General features: G+C 37.7%; 1 protein-coding gene across 1 annotated transcript in view; it reads left to right on the top strand.

Annotated features, from left to right (window-relative positions):
- The window catches only part of GALNT2 (polypeptide N-acetylgalactosaminyltransferase 2), a 102,680-nt gene that overhangs the window by 69,627 nt on the left and 13,808 nt on the right, over positions 1-19,245 (top strand). The window contains exons 7-11 of the mRNA XM_074896722.1: positions 935-1,056; positions 7,673-7,760; positions 11,583-11,670; positions 12,226-12,329; positions 18,895-19,021. Coding sequence (XP_074752823.1) covers positions 935-1,056; positions 7,673-7,760; positions 11,583-11,670; positions 12,226-12,329; positions 18,895-19,021 — 529 coding nt within the window. The remainder of the gene's footprint in view (positions 1-934; positions 1,057-7,672; positions 7,761-11,582; positions 11,671-12,225; positions 12,330-18,894; positions 19,022-19,245) is intronic.

Genomic DNA, 19,245 nt, shown 5'->3' with positions numbered 1-19,245 from the left:
TGGCTTTGATCTTTGACAACAAAATCATGAATTTTGAATAGTAGTAAAGAAAATTAGGGAAGAAATTTGCAAAGGAATGAGAGGAAGCTTGCTGTTGTTCTGTATTGAAGTACATGGTGGGATGTTCTGGGGTATGTGTGTACATATAGCAAAGGACTTTAAGGAATAGTGAGGTCATCCAATGAAAAATATTAAAACAGAAGGAAGAAAAGAAGGAAAGGAACAGGGTAAATCAGTGAAAGGATCTGTGTAATTGAGGTGTAGAGGAGAACCTTTTGGCTTTACCAGAAGTTTCTTCCAAATTAAATATTTTCAGGATAAGATTTAAACACCCCCACCCCAAAATCCTACAAAGCAAGAGAATTGCAAGAAACACGGGGGAAAGACAGTTGAAAGGGGTGGGGGGAAGACTTTCAGATGTGAATTAATGAAGCTTGGTTATTTCTGGAAGAAGTCAATAAAAGAATGGACAGGCTGTGGTGAGAACTGAAATGGGAGGATGCCAAAAAGGTGGGAAGGAGAACGATGGTGCTTTCCTCAGCCCTATTGTAGAACTGTAGGCAAGGTGTTAATTTTCAGGACTGAACTTGGGTAATGTTTATCAGTATAAATACTACTTACTGTAATGCAGACCCAACTGTACTTGTGTATTGCTGCTTTTTTCATTTTTTAAATGGTACTTCAAATCTTGGATCAGGTTGGAACCTGTATACTAGGGTGCAGTAGGTTGGAAGCTTGCAGGCTGTTTGGTATAAAATAATTTCACTGAATTGTTAACTAGCATCTCATGTTGATAATAGAACTTGTGTGTTTGTCTTGTCTGAGTTAAATTACTTTTTAATTCATGACTAACTTGGAGAAATGCTATAGTTTCTCACTACTGTTGATTGTTTTTCTCAGTAAATACTTAAAACTTTTAATCTTTATTTCTCAGGCTTGATGCGCTCCCGTGTCAGAGGGGCAGATGCAGCACAAGCAAAAGTGCTGACCTTCCTGGATAGTCACTGTGAGTGCAATGAACACTGGCTGGAACCACTTTTGGAAAGAGTAGCTGAGGTTAGTAAATAGTTCTGAAGTCATTTCCTGAAGGAGTAGCTTTTAAATTTTAAAGCCATCTGTTTTATACTACATTAATTTTATGCATTTTTCTAAGGAAGCTTTTTCGCTGAAGTGAGATGATGGAGATGATCAGAGTGTTCTGTGATTGTTCATTTAATCTGTGAACACAGGAACATAAAATCTGAATATTTATTATTATCTTTACAAGCAATTCAAATATATGCTTCTTTGGTTTTTTAGGGACCTCCTCAGTAAGTGTTGAAAATCTTTAGAGCAAAGTATAGTTCTCCTCAACCAATATCATCTCAATGTAATTCAGTTTACCTGAGTATTTATGCCTCATTAAGATTCAGTGTGGTAGTAGGAGAGAGGTTAAGCTGTGAAACCAAAGTTTTCATGGAAATTAACAGGGACTGTGGGCTCTCAGCTTCTATGAAAATGATGTTTAGAGTGTGTCCCTGAAAAGCAACTGAGGGGATTGAGAGTGAAAGTATACTATTTTCTCCAGAGGTTGGTTATGCATGTTAACTTGCTCTGGAGGAGCTCAGTTGAAGTGGAAAGTGAATCAAGTGTGATCCCAAAAAGCACTGGGGAACACTCAAGACAACAGGGTTTTTCTGCTTTCTTAATTGCATTCCCTTTCTGGTAAAGTCCCCTTCATGGAAACGCTTTCTTTTAAAATGCTCCTGGTCAAAATGGTTTTGCTAAACTACTGTGTCTTGTTAATGCCCGGTTCTTTGCTTACCCTCCCTGCACTTCCCTTTGCATTTCTCCCCAAAAAGGGGATGGGGGGAGGAAGTAAAAAAACATACATTTAATATGCCAATGGAGAAGCTATCAATTGATGACTGATTTTTTTTTACTTAATCTGTTTGATTCTGTGACGCTTTACAGGATCATTTTAGTTTGGAAAAGACCTTTAAGATCATTGTGTCCAACTGTTAACCTAGCATTGTCAAGTCCACCACTAAACCATGTCCCTAAGCATCACACCTACACATCTTCTCAATACTTCCAGGGTTGGTGACTCCACCACTTCCCTGGGCAGCCTGTTCCAATGCTTGACGACCCTTTCAGTGAAGAAGTTTTTCTTAATATTTGATCTAAACTTGCCCTGGCACGACTTGAGGCCATTTCCTCTTGTCCTATCTTGTCCTATTTCCTTACTTGGGAAAAGACTGACACCCACCTCGCTACAACCTACTTTCAGGTGGTTGTAGAGGCTGATGAGGTCTCCCCCTCAGCCTCCTTTTCTTTTGTGTAAATAGCACCAGTTCCCACAGCCACTCCTCACAAGACTTGTGCTCTAGACCCTTCGCCAGCTTTGTTGCCCTTCTTTGGATGTGCTCCATCACCTCAATGTCTTTCTTGTAGTGAGGGGCCCAAAACTGAACTCAGTGTTTGAGGTGTGGCCTCTCCAGTGACAAGTACAGGGGGACCATCACTTCCTTTGTCCTGCTGGTCACACTATTTCTGATACAAGCCAGGATGCTCTTGGCCGCCTTGGCCACCTGGGCACAGTGCTGGCTCACATTCAGGTGACTGAAGATCAACATCCCAGGTCCTCTTCTGTCAGGCAGCTTTCCAGCCACTCTTCCCCAAGCCTGTAGCATTGCATTGGGTGGTTGTGATCCAAGTGCAGGACGTGACACTGAACCTTGCTGAACCTCATACAGTTGGCCTTGGCCCATCATATTTACTGTATATTCCAGAAATACTGTAAGTTCACCACGACATATGAGCAGTTAAAATCCTATTTGGGAGTAGATATATATAATGAGGTCAAACCTGGACGCTATTAAAATACCTAGAGCCTACAAAGCCCTTGAGCATGAGTAACATAGCATTTCCTTATATATTTGTGCCAGTGTAAAGTGTTGCAGCCTTAGAAGGGTTGGGGTTGTTTCTCTATAACTGAACTCGGAAAATAAACGTGAAGGCATTAAATATATCTCAAAAAGTAGTGGAGAATGTTTGCAGCTAAAGCACTAATGGATTCTAGGATGTGGGAACTCTTGAGGCCTTTTTGTGCACGTGGTTTGAAGCATCTATCTGTTCAAGGAATCAGCAGAGAAATAGTAGTTTTGGTCAACAAAGCCCTGCTTTTTAGTAAGAGAGCTGTTTTGTCACTTATCCTTTTTCTTGTCTATGATTTCCAGGGCATACTCATTTAGCTTTCTGAAACTGATATGGGATATGAAAAAGTGTTACCTTTTCATCATATCAGAATGTAAAACCTCTTATTAAATTGATGACCATTTTGTGACGATCCATCATAATGTATGGTATATTTGGTGGGAGAAACTGGTGCATATTTTGTGTTGTGCAGCAGCTACTTTTTAGCGGCACATGAATTATTAGATCCTTCAAAACTTGCTCCTGACAATTGTCATCATGATACACACTAATCATGTGTGCCATTGAATATTTTTCAGCTGTATGAATACAGTTTTCCATTCTTAAAAGCTTGATGTACTGTTAATAATTGATGTGGAATTCCAGATTACTCTCATCTGGGAAGATTCCCAACCAACAGGTATGGGGATTGATAAAGTAGCTTCTAAACTTTCTGCTTGTTCAAATAATTAAGGCATGGATAGTTCTTAGGTATAATATATGATTTGTTATTTTAAATGGATTGATTTTGCTGACAGTGAGGATGATATGTTACTTGATGTCAATTGGCATAATTTTCTTCATAATCTCAGTGACAAAAAGCCAAACAGACGTGAACTCATTACTGCTCTGGCCTCAAGGGTGACTTTTTCAGGTCAGGGCTACTATGCATTAATACAATATTTTGTGATGTGCTGCTGCACCTATTCTATGTGTAGTAGAAAGTGTGGGTTTTTCTTTTTTCCTTTTGTTCCAGAATTGCCCACTTGGCATTTAATTCTTTCAGAGTTTTGGGGGATTAGTTGTGTGTGTTACATATGAAAATTTATAGCTTCCAAGAAACAATCTGAATTGAATCAGTTCTGCAATACTCTATCTGATGTGCTGTAACCACTTTAGAAAGCTGTGTCTCTGACATCTTATTTGTGTTAGAAACACCTGAGACATCAAGCTCTCCTCTTCAGTTGAAGGAGGATCCATCCCATAGTTAGAAAACTAAGTTGAGTTGGGTTCCTGGTTAGAGTATCTTTGTCTATTGATCATACTTTAGCATTCCTAGAGGGGTCTGACACTGCTAAGGATGTTTCTATAGCAATTTGAGCAAAGGGTTAAAGTGGAAGCAACATATGTACAAAGAGTGGTTTTGAGCTCAGAATGTGTACAGATGCCTGTGTAACCTGGAGCTGGTGTATCTTTTCTCTCTTCACTCCCTCCTGGAGAATGTCTTTCTGCCTGATTTCCTAAGGCTACATTTTATGCCCTCTAGACATTTTTCTGTGTACATTAGGGGAGATTAGAGGAGGAGACAGTGGATGTTAACCCTGTGATTCCCCAAAAATGTCAACATAGTAGTAAGTATATGCAATCTTGAAAACATTGGTAACTACTAGCTATTTCATGAACATTTGTGTACTTGGCTCTTTCCATTTCAGATTTCTAATCACTGACATTCTACTCTTAATAAAATGAGAAATAGATATGAGAAAAAAAAAAATTGAAAGATTCTTATGCAGTACTAAACTAATCTGTTTTCATGCCATAGCTGTAAATCCTATATCACTTTTAGGAAGGTATTTATAAACAAAGATCTTAGAAGGAAGAAAGAACTAAGAAATGAGATGTGGATTTCTTTTTTGTATCTGTCTCAGATTTTTGTCACCTTGAATGAATCAACTTTTAAATGGCACAGTGCTGAAAGGAAAATATTTATATTTTATCTTAAGAGTGCTGTTAGGCTTAATCTTTGAAGTGTCTTGAGATTTTGGAGGTGGGGAGGAAGCAATGTATTCAGAATCTCGAGGATAATTTCTGGTTGTTTATGAGAATAATATATAATAGTCTAACTCTCTAGAGCACACGTAACTTCCTTATGAAATATTAAGATGAAATAGTCTGCTGCTGCAAATTTCCAGGCAATAGAAAATTGCAGTATTCACAGGCTATTTCTTTCATTGTCCTCACCAAGAAGCACATGGTTTTCCAATTGTGTGTTCCATCATAAGTTATGGTGTCAACATTCAGAAAGATTTCTTCTTTAATCACACTATGGATAAATAAGTATCTTGCTTTAGGATAATTTAAAGGGAGCAGCTGCTTTTTAAGTGAAAGTGCTTTTTAAGTTTTAAAGTGAATGAGCTCCCTGTACTTTGGAGACCCACAAGCTCTGCATTAATAACTCTGTAGTGCCCTGCAAAGCATCACCTTAAGAATGTGCAAGTCTTTTGTCTGCTTTTCTGCTGAGCAAATCTGTAATTTCAAATCCTGGAAGGAACAGCATGTTTCCAAGCCAGCAACATGGGGGTTGTACATTGAACTGAATGCTCACAACCTGGGTATTTGTCTGTTGAAGAAAAAACTGTAAGTTGTTTTAAATAATATGTTAATTGCAGCAAGTGCTGTTAGTGTGGTGTCACACTGATATTGATAAGACTAATCAGACCAGCAGTAAAAGCCTGATGAAATCCTGAAAGCATAGAGGCAGAGTGTTACTTGCTTACTCAGCATGGTAGAGGTAAGTTGAAGCCTAACTGAAGCTCTACCTGATGTGACACCTGATAGCTTGGGCAACTTTTACTGCCAGGTTCAGTTGTACAAAGTAGAGCCATTCAAGAGAAAGCAAATCTTTGTCAGAAAAGGTTTTTAGAGATGAGCATAGATGTATAAGCTGTCTCAGTTTCAGCTAAGGAAAGAAAGAAAGGAAAGGCAGTTTTACTTTTGTATTTGATGCTGATGGGTGTATTGTGAATAACTTGATAGGCTCAATATCTTCTCTCATCAGTCTTTATTTAAAGGAGTTTCCTAATTCTGTTACTGTATATAGAATGTCTAAAATAAGGTCATGGATGCATCTGAAGTGCTTTAGTAGAGTAGGAGGCCACAAAAACAGTTTTTAGATCAAGCTAATTACTAGTAGCAGATCTGATTAGATGTTGTATTACATCCCTCATAAAAGTAGATATTTGGCCCAGGTGGTATAGCTGCAGTGATACTTAAAAGGAATGTCGAAATCAATATTGAGTCCTCAGCTTTTAGCTTAGTCTTCAGCTTGGATTCTCTTGGGTTCACTCTTTTTGGCTGATACAGAAGTTAGTGACCTTTTGCTCAATCAAGCAGAATGACCTAGTAAATGCCAACTATGTAATTAGGTCTTATTAAAATCAGCACAGATTGAATAGTTAAAATTCAATAAATGAAAATGAGTGTTTAATGTCCTTATTGGACAAAGCAAAGCGTTTGTCTAAGAGAGTTGCTGTTAAGTCTCATTATGAACTCAAGCTGTTCTTGTACTGCTTTGGTTCCAACCTGTTCTGTGTAATAATACTGATTAGCAAGGGGAATGCATTGCTGAACCAGTGTTTAGAATATACGTATTGTTGTTCAAAGGCGTACTTATGAAATAAATTCTTAAAATGGAGATGCTTACGTTGGTATGTGTTTTTTAACCATGAGAACCGTTTCTCTGTAACAGAGTTACCAAAATATCTCCTGTTTGGTCAAAACATTTTTTTATATTCACAGATTCGGTGATACACTGTTCTGAAGTTATCTGTGCTCTCTGAATGATGTTAAATTGTGGAGCTCAAACTTTTATTTTGAACTCAAGCAAAATGTTCCATCAGACTACCATAGAAGTTATGCTTCAGTGTGTAAATGTAATTTCCCCCCCCTCCCCAGTAAGTCAGTCATGGAGACAAACTGGCTTAACCATGATATTGCAGATATTGCATTTCTAATATTAGATGAGTTTGGGGTTGGTTTTTTTTTTTTTTTAGAGTACTGATGTCTTGTGATCCTACTGGATGATGCATGTGGAGGTATTGGAAAGATTTTGACAAAAACATTAGCTGAGGTAATTAATGTTGCTCAGAGTAGTATGAGACCATGGTTGGACAGAGGAATGTGGTATCTTGGAATCTTGGCTGCTGGAGATTAATAGCATTCGTTAGTTTGAAGTGGTTTTAGCATCTCTTTCCTATCTAAGTATCTGTTTGGGAAGTGTAATTCTTCTAGTGTGAAATGGGTTACCTAGGACTCTTCCGATTGCAGAAAGGCCTAAGTGTTCCTTAAAGGTTGAAGTAATAAGACCGTAGTACAATGCGTGGCTAGACATTTGCTGTGGAAAGTATGAATTGCCTGGATGCTTTTCTTTGAGCTGGTTTTAAAAGTAAGAAAGGAACTACTGTTTGCTCAACTACCTTTGGAACTACACGTTTGCTGCCTTCTTCAAGAGCAAGTCAGAAGAGGGGGATTACTTGAATATAAGTAGCCTAGAATAGAAAGAGGATTCCCAGCTATATAGTGTGGTTTCTGCTTTCTGAAGCAGTGCTGAGCAATGCTATTTATAGCACTTGCTATTCGGAGCTGTAAGTTGAAGTAGGGGGAGAACTGGGGGAGAGGTGCTAATGAAATCCCGCTGAACTGTTCAACATCTCATCCTACCTGAGTCTCTCTATATTGATTTCATTATTTCAATATTACTTTCTAATATTTATTTTAGGACAAGACCAGAGTTGTGTCTCCTATTATTGATGTAATTAATATGGACAACTTCCAGTACGTGGGGGCGTCAGCTGATTTAAAAGGCGGTATGTACCTGTACTGGAATACAGATTTTAAAAATAAGGCATCAAGAATCAAAGCTCATAATCACTGCAGTTGCGGAATGGGCAGTTAACATACTGTTCTTCCCTTTCATATATCCAGCTTTAAGTTCTGTAGGTCACTTGCTTTTAGGCTTGGATTTTAATTGGCCTTATTGTCCTCTGCTTTAAAACAGTTCATCTTAATTATACTAATTCTTACAAGTTTGTGCTGCCTTTTACCAATGTGCAAGACTCACTCCAATGTTTGTAGGCCTGTGTAAATGTGTCAGAAGCAGCTTAAGACCAGAGCTTATCATTCTCTTTTTAGATAAGACAGGCTTTAATTGCTCACTAGCTTAGAAGCCCATCAGCAATGCAGTGCCTATGAGTTTTTTTACAAGATGCCGTTTTGCTTAAAAAATTAAACTCTTCTGAATAAGCAGAAAACTTTGGAATGTGTTTTAAAAAATAAATGTTTTGTTAGCCATGATCTCCAATTGTGAAGAGAGTAACATGTAGGCATGAAAATTTGTAGTGTTTATATCTGTACTGTTACAAAATTTCCTGTTAGATTAAGTTTAGAAGTATTACAGTTTCACTATGTCTAGCTAGTGTAAACTGATGACAGCAAATAGTGAAAAGACTTGTGAAGCGCCTCAAAAATAAATAAATAAATTAAATACTCTCTTCTCCTTTCCAAAGAGGGGGAAAGCAGTCACACACTAAAATCCTTATTACAAGTTTTTAAATCTTTTTTCACTATTAGCAAGAATCTAGCACTTAAAATAGCTGCTCATTGCCTGCCCCCTTGCTCTTTTTTTTTTTTTAAATAATTATTGCTACAACCCTGGAAACAGAACTGTTTAGATATAGGATGACCCATGATATAGAAATTTTGCAGTGCTGTTCCCACAGTGTTTCAACTTTTTTTGAATGGACTTTCTTGAGTGAGGAAGGAAAAAAACCTATTTCAAGCCTGTTCTTTCAGTAACTAGTCTCTAACTGGCCACCAAGCATTGTTCCAGTATACTAAAATAAAAGCAATATTTTCATAATGGTGCATATGCCTCATGTTCATCAGTGATCTGGAGGTGAGAGGTTCTATATCCTTTTAATTAACATTTTGAAGGAACACCTACAGTGCATATATTCACAGTATGCTAATGTATACTTCTGTGCTATTATCTGTGCACCAGCTTTATTAAATCCTTAAGGCTTTTACCCAATCTATTCATTATACCTCAAGTATGGAAATCTCTATACCATTATGTGGCTTTTATTGTTGTCTGCAATAGGAGGAGGAATTCTTTCATTGAAACCTTAGATTGGTTTCTGCGGGGTTCATGCTCTTTAATTGTTCCCAAGTGAAGTGGATGAAGATTGAGAGATCATTTCACTTGTTACTGCTTCTCATTCTTCATCTTTGGAACTAAGTTTCTTAGTTGCTTTTTTTTTATTCACTTTCTAGTGCTCAATTTTCTCCTCTTGTACACAGTAGAAATAGATTTATTTTTTTTCCACTTTTTAAGTGCTTCTGGACTGAGGAGTGAGAAGCTGTCTTTGGTGTTTTTTTTTTTTTTTTTTTAATGTTAACAATAGAAATTTTGCACATACCAGTGTTTAAAGCTATTTGGGAGTCTGATGAAAACATGAATAATATATTTCTTTTCAGTTCCCAGAGGACAGATTACCATGTTAGAGACACTACAGCATTTGGCATCATGGGACACTTTCACCATGGGGTCAACTCTAAACATGGAAACCAAACTATGCTTTCAACTCTAGATACAGTATCTCTGTGACTGAAGCATGGAGACTTGAGACAGCTGGGACAGCATTTGTGCCTGGTCTCTTTTGAAAGGACATAATCACCCAAGACAAGCAACCTTTCAAATGCTACAGACTTTTCAAAGTGGACAGGGCTGAAATAATTCCAAAGTCTGGCCAATACTAAAGCCATGCACTTCATGTTACAAGGGGGTTTTTTTGAGGGGGGATTTGTAAAAGTGTTTATGCTGCCCTGAGAAACACTTTAATTACTGGAATAAACTGTAGTTAACTGAGATGTAATAATTTAGAGAATGCCTATGATGCAGTTTACACTGGATAGAATTTCATCTTGGATATGCGCTTGTGTTTAAAAATACTCCTTTTACAGAGTTACTGATATTATCTCATTCAGTGCAGATTTTTCCCAGAGTCAGTGAAAATGGAGACAGAAAACCAGTTTTTATGGGTAGACAATTTATACACTTGTTTGGAGTTTGTAAGAGTGCTGTGTTCCAAAAGAGACCCCTTGTGTTCACTGGAGTATACGTAACTCTATCTCTACTGCTTCTGCCGGAAAGCAGTAGATTTTTTCAAGTTCTCCCAGATGCAAGTAATTTTGCTGGGTATGTATGATGAAACGTGACTTTTTAACTGCATGGAAATATTGCAGCTCATTTTACTTTTCATGCTAGAGGTTTTGCAGTACTATAGATTGTAGCCATTTTAGTGTTTGCTACTTGGAGTTTTGGAGTAGTTAAATGGTCTTTCATTTTTACAGTGCAACACTTCATGAAATACTCAAATATGGAGAGAAACAGTTGGCATGCATGCTGTGAAGACTGTTCAGGATAATTTCTGTATTTGGTGTGTGTGCATGATAAGTATCTTACGAGTTTAAATGAAAACTGTTTAGTTCTCAAGTCTCCACATCAATCATTACTATGCATGTTTACAGATACAGACAGTCAGTTTGTAGGACTGTAATTGTTGTCTGTTTACCTTAGCTTTTTCCCCACTTCCCTACAAAGTAATTGCTTTATCTTTATGCTGGAGAAAGAAAACTGTTGACATCTGTGCACCAGAAATCTGGAAATCATTCGTTACATGACCTCATAGAATCTAAATGTGTTTGGCAGCAGGCAGTCTGTGTAAGGTTGATTTGCTAGGTGTACTGGAAGAGGGCTATGGACCTTGTGTAGATTTTAGTAGATGTTTATATTTATGAGCATAACCCAGCTCAACTGTTACAACAATGTTTCCTATAGGAAGTTTGTCTTATACCACCTGTGTATCATTGCCTAAAGGAGGTAGTTCAAATGGTTGTCAAGTAGAAAGCTGCTGTTGGTGACCTATTGGTCTTGTCTATTCTAGTGAGCTTTATGTTCTTCTGTACTTAAGTCACAGAAGCACCAGACCAACTGTTGCTGTGTGTACACACATACATGTACCTACATAAGGAAAGTAAGATTTTGGTGCTCTAGCACCTTGGGTTTAAAAAAACCAATGCACTTAGAAGCGTGCGGTGGGAAAGCAGGAAGTTAAATGAATGTTAATAAGCTGAGTAGGAGCTACTTATCCTGTTGTGACCTTCACGATAGACAGCTCGTGCTGATAGAGGAGCGCCAAGAGTACTGCATGAACCCTGAGTAAACATAAATATCTGATTGATAAGATTGTACAGTAAAGATGACTGGGAGCATTTGTAATGGCTGGAAGAACTTTATATGGTGTTCTATTCGATGTGAGACATCAGATTCATATATAATACTTTTGCTTTGTCACTTATTGACTGAGTTTCTTACTTTGTGTAATAGATGGCACAAGAGAAATTAAAGTTATTTTGTGTTTGAGATTACTTTTTTTTTATTGTCCTGTCAACTTCTTTACCTTTCATCTGGACTCTTACTTGTATGTTTTCTACCCAGAAGTTTGTACAAGTTTAAATTCTTAATTTAAATTACAGTTCCCTGTGTTTTCAGTGAACATTATATTACTACAAGTTGATTGATGACCACAGTCTTTTTAACATCCTACTCTAATATTTTCTTCTTGAAGGCTTTGATTGGAACCTGGTGTTCAAGTGGGATTACATGACACCAGAGCAAAGAAGAGCACGACAAGGAAATCCAGTTGCTCCCATAAAGTATGTCTATACCACCACTTCTCCCTCTAATAGAATGTAGTTTGCAACTAAACAAAGTTAGAAATCATCTTCTCTGAGTCTGAAAGGGGATCTTCACTATAGCTTTCATTAATATTGAAATGTCATTCATATTTATGTAGCATTTTGAGACTTTTAGAAACAAATTGTACTTAAAATAATACTTTAAAGCACACTAGTAGATTATTTACCCTTAACAAAAAGGAGATGTCACTTTGTTTAAAGTTGGTATGTTTTGAGGACTAAAAATTACAGCATCAGTTTTAATGTTTTACTGCTGACATAACTCCACGCCCTTTACATAAGGAACTTGTGAGCCAAATGGAAATCTGGAAACCACCTCAGAAGGTGATCATAGTACTATATATGTGGTAGAAACATGTGCAGACAACATTTGAAGCAATAGATGCAAAATTATTTGTATTTGAAAGCATTGCAAATTTTTTCAAGGAGGGATTAACCTTGAGGTGCAAATAATAGTTACTTCTCAGTTCATGGTTCTGTAAGTATTTAATTTAATTTTTCTTGTCTGTTTAGGACACCCATGATAGCTGGTGGGTTATTTGTGATGGACAAATCCTATTTTGAAGAACTAGGGAAGTATGACATGATGATGGATGTTTGGGGTGGAGAAAACTTAGGTATGTATATTATTTACCTCTACAGTCTTGAAAGCAAGCACATTTCATCTGTGCCTTTACTGTCACAGAGTCATCATCTTCTAGATTTTGTGCAAAGAGGGTTAAAACCAGAGTTAAAACTTGTTTTGTTGATTAGGGTTACCAATTAAACTCAGACACCAGAATGAAAAGAGCAGGCGTATTTTACTAGAAACAACTTAATAATATTACAGAATAATACAGATAACATAAAGGAAGAAAAGGCAGAATAGTGCACTTAAATAGGAAGATACAGGGTAGTGCATCAAATCATTACCACCAGAGACATAATAGTGCTTAAGAAAAGATACATCATCACTTGCACACTTTACCATCATCCAGATCCACAGTGGCTGGGGAGCCCCCGTTACAGCAAGGATTTGGAGAACCTTTCCCCACAAGTGGGAAATCCTACGTGGTACGTCCACCCATGGGTGGGGCTTCCGAAGTTGCTGTGAGCAGATCCAGCCTTATCTACTCAAAATCAGCAAACCAGAATAGCTGGTACCTTTGTTTTAAGCGAAAATACCTGCTTTCAATCTCACATTAGGTTCCCCCCAGAGCCTGGCCAGGGCTCAAGGAAGAAGCTAAAGCAGCTTCTCTGCTTATCTGATGGGATTATGTGCAAGGTCTCACATCAGGTCTTGGGGACAGACACCTGCCTCCATGACTCTGTTGTTCTGTTCACATACGAAGGAAGGGAAAGATACATTCAAGGTAGCTACATTCTCCATACATATTTCATTAAGGATTACATTCTGGGTTAACAGTTTCAGTTCAGGGCCTGTTGCGCAGGCTTCAACACTTCCACCTTTTACATCAGGATAGGTGGCTTATTATAACTTAGTATAATACATGTTGGCATAATGGTTACCAGTTTTGAAATATACAGGATTTGTCTATAGATCAACTCTGGCTTGGGCCCATTGTCCAAGCCTTAGCACTTCAAAACTTCAGATGCATTATTGGCAAGATCCAAAAGGTTTATTTCAATGAAAGAATTAGGACAAGGTAGGAATTACATGCTAAATATGAGAGAACATGAGTATTTGTTCATTAAGCAGTGAAATTTTTTTGTAATGGAAGTTGATTTCAAAAATGCTATCTTATTTGAAAATTACATCCTCATCTAAAGCTATTGATTAAAATACAATAATGTTTAAATGCTGGCAATTTAAGGCATGTTTTAGGATGATGTTAAAATTTAATCATGAAAAGTAGAACACCAGGAATTCACAAGTTTAATGTTATTACATACACCTTAAGAAATAAATTAAAACTTAGCTGACTGAAGAATAATCTATTTCTTAACATTAAAAATACTATACTGCCTGGCATCTAAATTTAGTGAGTTTAAGTTTATACCCCTACTTTAGCCCTATAAGATAATTAAGGTTGAGAAGGCATATTTGTTGTAATTTCTTATTTTCAGATGTTTAAGTGAACGGGATTTAGGGAAGAGGAAGGGCTGAGACAACTTGCACTTTAGCCGTTTTTTCTTTGACCTGGTGGTTAGGGCTGGCTTTAGTAGGGTATTTTTTTTCCTTCTTTGCATTACAGTATTGTACAAAGTTTTTTTCCAGTTAAGATCGGTGTGCTTGTATTAAAACAAAAAAGATCTGGGATGAGCAGAACTCTACAACTTCTCAAGGCTTCCACTCTGTCATTAGTTTAGTTTTTTAGGGTAGAAATATATCTTGGACATTTTAAGTAGCGTGGTTTTTAGGACGAGGGTTAAGGATAGAAACTTCTCTACTGCACTGTGTGTCAGGGTTTGAACCCAGAGGGCAACTGAGCACCACCCAGCCATTCACTCACTCCTTCCCCATCAACACTGGGAAGGAGAAAAATAATCAAAACACTCACGAATCAAGATAAGGATAGAGAGGGATGACTCATCCATTGCAGTCATGGGCAAAAGACAGACTCATTACAGGAAGAAAAAAGGAACATCACTTTAATTCAAAACACAACAACAAAAAAACCTAACAGACAGAATGGGACAGTGAGAAGTGTTATCACCTCTTAAAAACAGCTCCTCCCTCCCCTCCCTTCTTCCTGGGCTCAGTTTTGTTTCTGGTGTCCCTACCTCCTTCCCCCAGCAGCGCAGGGGGTGGGGGGTACAGTCAGTTTGCTGCTTTTTCCTCCACAGAGGGGAAAAGCACTCTTCTGCATTCTTCCCCCTGTTCCACGTGGCTACTCTCTCACGGGCAATAGTCCTCCATGAACTTTCTCCACTGTGAGGTCCTCCCACGGGCTGCAACCATTCCCGTGCTGCTCCAGTGTGGGTCACCCCCGTGTGTTGCAGTCTTCCCAGTGCTAACCTATGACAGCAGGGTCACTTTCTTCCCTCAGAGTCCTGGTCTTTGAGCACAGCTGGCTGTTCCAAGGGTGGGGTCCTCAGCAGGCTGCAGGTGACCTCTGCTCCTTGGTGACCTCCATTAGTGGCAGGGGGGAGCAGCCCTGGCATCTTGCCACAGGATACAGGGGGGGCTCTGTGCTCTGATGCACCTCCCCCACTTCCTCCTCCTCCTTCCTTCCACTGACCTCGTAGGTGTCCTTCTCATAACTCCTCCTCACAAGTCCCAACCGCCTCTCAGGTTCACTTTCTTAAATACATTATCCCAGAAGTATGGATACCATCACTAATTGTCTCAGCCTTGGCCAGAGGTGGGTCCAACTTGAAGCCAGGGGAGGAGCTTTCAAGAAGTTTCTCACAGGAAGTCATTGCTGTAGACCTCTCCCATGCTACGAAAAACCCCGCCACACAAACCCAGAACAACGTGCTAGCTGCAAAATCCTAAAATAGCTTGAACTTGTAAAAACCGATGAGTATTTTGAGTTACTGAAATATGCATATGCATTGAGCATATGCTTGGCCTGCAAGGAAATGTCTGCTGTGTGCAGCTCACTAAGTACGGAGATATGGTAACCAAATGTTTAACACTCCTGTAAGAAACTTAAAGGCTGGAAGAGGCATCCTTACAGTCCAGTCTCTGACCTTCCTATGCAATACTCAAACTTCTTATGTATTTTGAACAGTTATTTTCTGTATTTCTATTTTCTCATTATTTTGGCAGTATATTGCTAAATTGTATCAATATGAATATCACAATTTTTCATTTTTTAAAAGTCCTGGAAAGTCATTGGATAAACTTACTACAGCAATACTCACATTCTCTCTGAAAATCTCTTTTGCCCATAGAGCACCTAAATATTTGATTAACTGCAAGCATGTACTTGAGTGACTGAGTTTTTTCTGAAAACTTAGCAGCTGCTTTTATGTTTTGGTAATTGAGGCCTTGATAGCAGGAAAGGACATAAGCAACAGCTCCTCTCTCAGTGCAAGAAGGCTGCATCCAAAAAGCTGTTTATGTTGTTCCTGCTGCATCCTCCTCCAATGGATGGAGGAGATGAAAACTTTGGGGTGCCTTTTCTCTGTTTCTGGAAATGGCAAAGTCAGTCAGTACAGCAGAAAGCTACTAGACTAACTGAAGACAAGTAAAAATCACTTGGCATGTGATTCAATTGGCAATAAATGACACATGCACCAGATATCAGAAATCTGTGATGTGCAGCTTAAAATTCAACATGAATGCTCATCGAGTGTATCTCTGGATCAGCAGTTTGATGTTACATGCAAATAACCTGCTAGACGGACTTGCAAAGTAATTCTACACATTATATTTATGCTTTATAAAACTTACCATTTTTCCTTTAAGCGTGTACAGAGCAGTTTTTATATGAGATTTTGTTCACGTTGGTATAATCTTTACAAATTTCAAGATGAGCCTGCGGTATTTTGCCTAAATTAATGGAGAGACAGCTCTTACCATGAAGATACAGTGCATTTTCAGATTGTTGCTAAATGTGACTGATAACATGTGCTTCCTATATAAAACGTGGATCAAGGTTTGTTCAGTCTTGTCTTGAATTTGTAAACTCTAATTCTCAGAATCTTTACAATGCTTTTCGATAAGCATAGGATGATTGTAGTATGCTGGAGACCTGGGTGGACCTTTAGGAGGTTTGGGTCTGATTTGAAAACCTAGGCTTTTCTTAATAATTTTGCTAAAATCAAGGAGCAAGTGAGACATTCTCTGTCTTCTATATCGATGACACACCACAATAAAAAGAGCGAATTTGTTACTGTGAGGTCTAACAACATTTCATGCAACTGAAGAATGTTTGACATGCCATTTATGCCTTTTTAATGAAAAGCTGTGTCCACTGAAATTGTTACAACAGTAGCATTTCTTCTCCCACAGTTTGAATATGGCAAAAAAGATGTCTTAAGGGAGTTTGTGGGGTTAAGTTTTAGTTGCTGTACATTCCTTTTTCTTTAAAACTCCATGCAGGCTTGGAAAGCCATGTTGGTGCAAATAAGAATCGGTTTGTTTCTCCCTCTGTACTAGTCCTTTGCTTTCTTTCCTATAGTTGCTTTTAATAATTTTCAAATTTTTTTTGAGATTCTTCAGAATCTAAGGTGCCAGAAAGCATATATGTAGGTTTACATTTCTGGGAATTTATGGAGGGAGAATTAATCCAATTAGTGTACACAGTAGAGGAAGCTATGAATAATGAAAAAAGTTGACACAAGATATTTCTAAATAACTTTTAAAACAAAAATACTTTTTCAACGCCTTCATGGACGGAGTGACTTTTTTGGATTGAACCTTCAAATGAGTAATTTAAAAAAGAAAGAGCTGTAGGCATACTTCATTGACCTTTATTTTTAACAGAATCTCACTTTACCTCATTTCAGAAGAGTCTGTTCCCTAATACTTAAATAAGTCTAATACTAAATTTCAAACATTTAGTCTGCACTTGTTTGTTTAATGCAAAAGCATTTATCTTTGATCAGATCTAGCTGTCTTCTTCACTAGGCTCTTCTCACTGAGTGCAGCATCCTTTTGTGTTGGGCTAATAACTGTATGAACTTTTTAACAGAACTTCATAAATAATGCTTCAAAGTGGTAGAAGAAAGCTTCTACTCCTCTGCTTTCACAATTTGAGCAGTATGGTACCAAATTTGAGCTAGATATGGGAAAGTAAAGTCTTCTATCTAGGTGTAACTTATTCTGGTAGAGACATAGAAGTGCTTTTGTTACTAACTTGTTTATTAGAAGCAGTGACCAGTCATTCACTGTGATTCTCATTTTTAAATTTTTATTCTAAGCTCAAAATAAGAGGTATAAGACTGAAGTCAGTGCTTTGAAAAGTGTATGGAGAGAATGTCATCTTCAGTTGCTTTAAAAATTGCTTTTGTTTATTGTCCCATGGTAATTCAACTGGAAAATCAAGATTATAAGTCACTGGCAAAGACAATATTGTCATTAATATTTTTGGAGGATGTTCTATCTATGTTTCTTGTCTAGGATTCATGAATGTGCCTAATTGGCCCTGGTGCAACAGAATTTATCACTGAAGTAAAACAAATACGAAATGATCCTTGTAAAAGTAAAGACCATTCAGAAGAAAGGTAGTTAACTTGCACTGTCAACAGTTGAAATCACAGCACCTTTTTTTTCCCTTTTTTGCTGAATGAAACAGACCATCAAGAAGATGTGCTCTCTAACCTTTGGGGCTTTTTTTCCCCCCAATTTAATTTTTGATGTAATGCTATTTTTATTACTTTGTGTATGTGGGAGGAAGGCTTCTGGTGGAAGGAATGGCACTTAGTGTCTACTTTTATGACATACTGACTTTATATTAGAGATGCTTGGGGTTTTTTACTTTTATTTTTTTTTAAATCTGGAAAGACACTGAATTACTATGAGGAGGCTTGAAATTAAGGGTACCACTTGGTGACTGGGGAATCATCAAAATTGAAACAGTGCTACTGGAAGGACCCCTCTTTCAGCACTTACTTCGAATGAATGAGGAAAAGTTCCCTGTAAGCACTAGGTGACTTCTGCTGTCAAAGGTCAAAGTTGAGAAAGGTGTATAGATATTTCTAGACATTCTTGTCCTCGCTAGCTCACTAGGTTCAGTTTACAGAAATTACATCTTTATTTAGTCTGTCTTCAAATCAAGATTGACTTGATATAACTCCTTCCATGGCCAGTGCTTGGGAGTGTTTGGTTATCTGCTGTAATAAGTTAGCAGCTTGAATCTATTGATTGTTTTATCATGCCTTGATTTTTGTCCACTGTGTTATTCCACCTTTAGCTGAAAAATTTTATTATAAGCTAGATCATTAATTTATCTGAGTGTATCTACTGTTGCGTACCCTTTAGATAAAACACAGTAATAGTACATACAGACCTAACTTACTCTGGCAAATTGCAACATGGTTTATGAATTTGAGGAATGTTGTTAATCTCAGGTAAGAGAAGACATATAGGTTTGCTTCCGAGTTAATATGATTATTTCTCCTGAGCTTGGAGAATATAAATGCTCAGATATGCCTTTGTTTATCCCAGAGTTTCTCAGAAAACCACCTTATTGATCTTCTCAGCAATAATCACTAAAAGCATTCTCTGTAAATAGTATACTATGGAATTGCAGTATTTTGTGATGTTGGCCTTTAATGTTTTTATTTCAGAGATCTCATTCAGAGTTTGGCAATGTGGTGGGAGCCTAGAAATCATCCCTTGCAGCAGAGTGGGTCATGTATTTCGCAAACAGCATCCATACACATTTCCTGGTGGGAGTGGTACTGTGTTTGCAAGGTAACTGTTAAGTCTTGAGCTAAATAGCAATGTTTTGGATTTCTTCAGATGATCAGCAGGTGGCAGTAATTTCATTTTAAGGGTTTTTTTCTTTAGAAATATTTGCAATATTATCTAGCATGGAAAAATATTAATTAAAAGGAAATTAATTACTTCGAGGCAACTACACAGATTGTGAGACAAAGGGAAAATTCTAGTAGACACAGCCTGAGAATTTAGGAAAA

This window comes from Athene noctua, chromosome 1 (assembly GCF_965140245.1).
Source record: "Athene noctua chromosome 1, bAthNoc1.hap1.1, whole genome shotgun sequence".
Lineage (NCBI taxonomy): Eukaryota > Metazoa > Chordata > Aves > Strigiformes > Strigidae > Athene > Athene noctua.
This window is presented reverse-complemented; position numbering and strand designations above follow the sequence as displayed.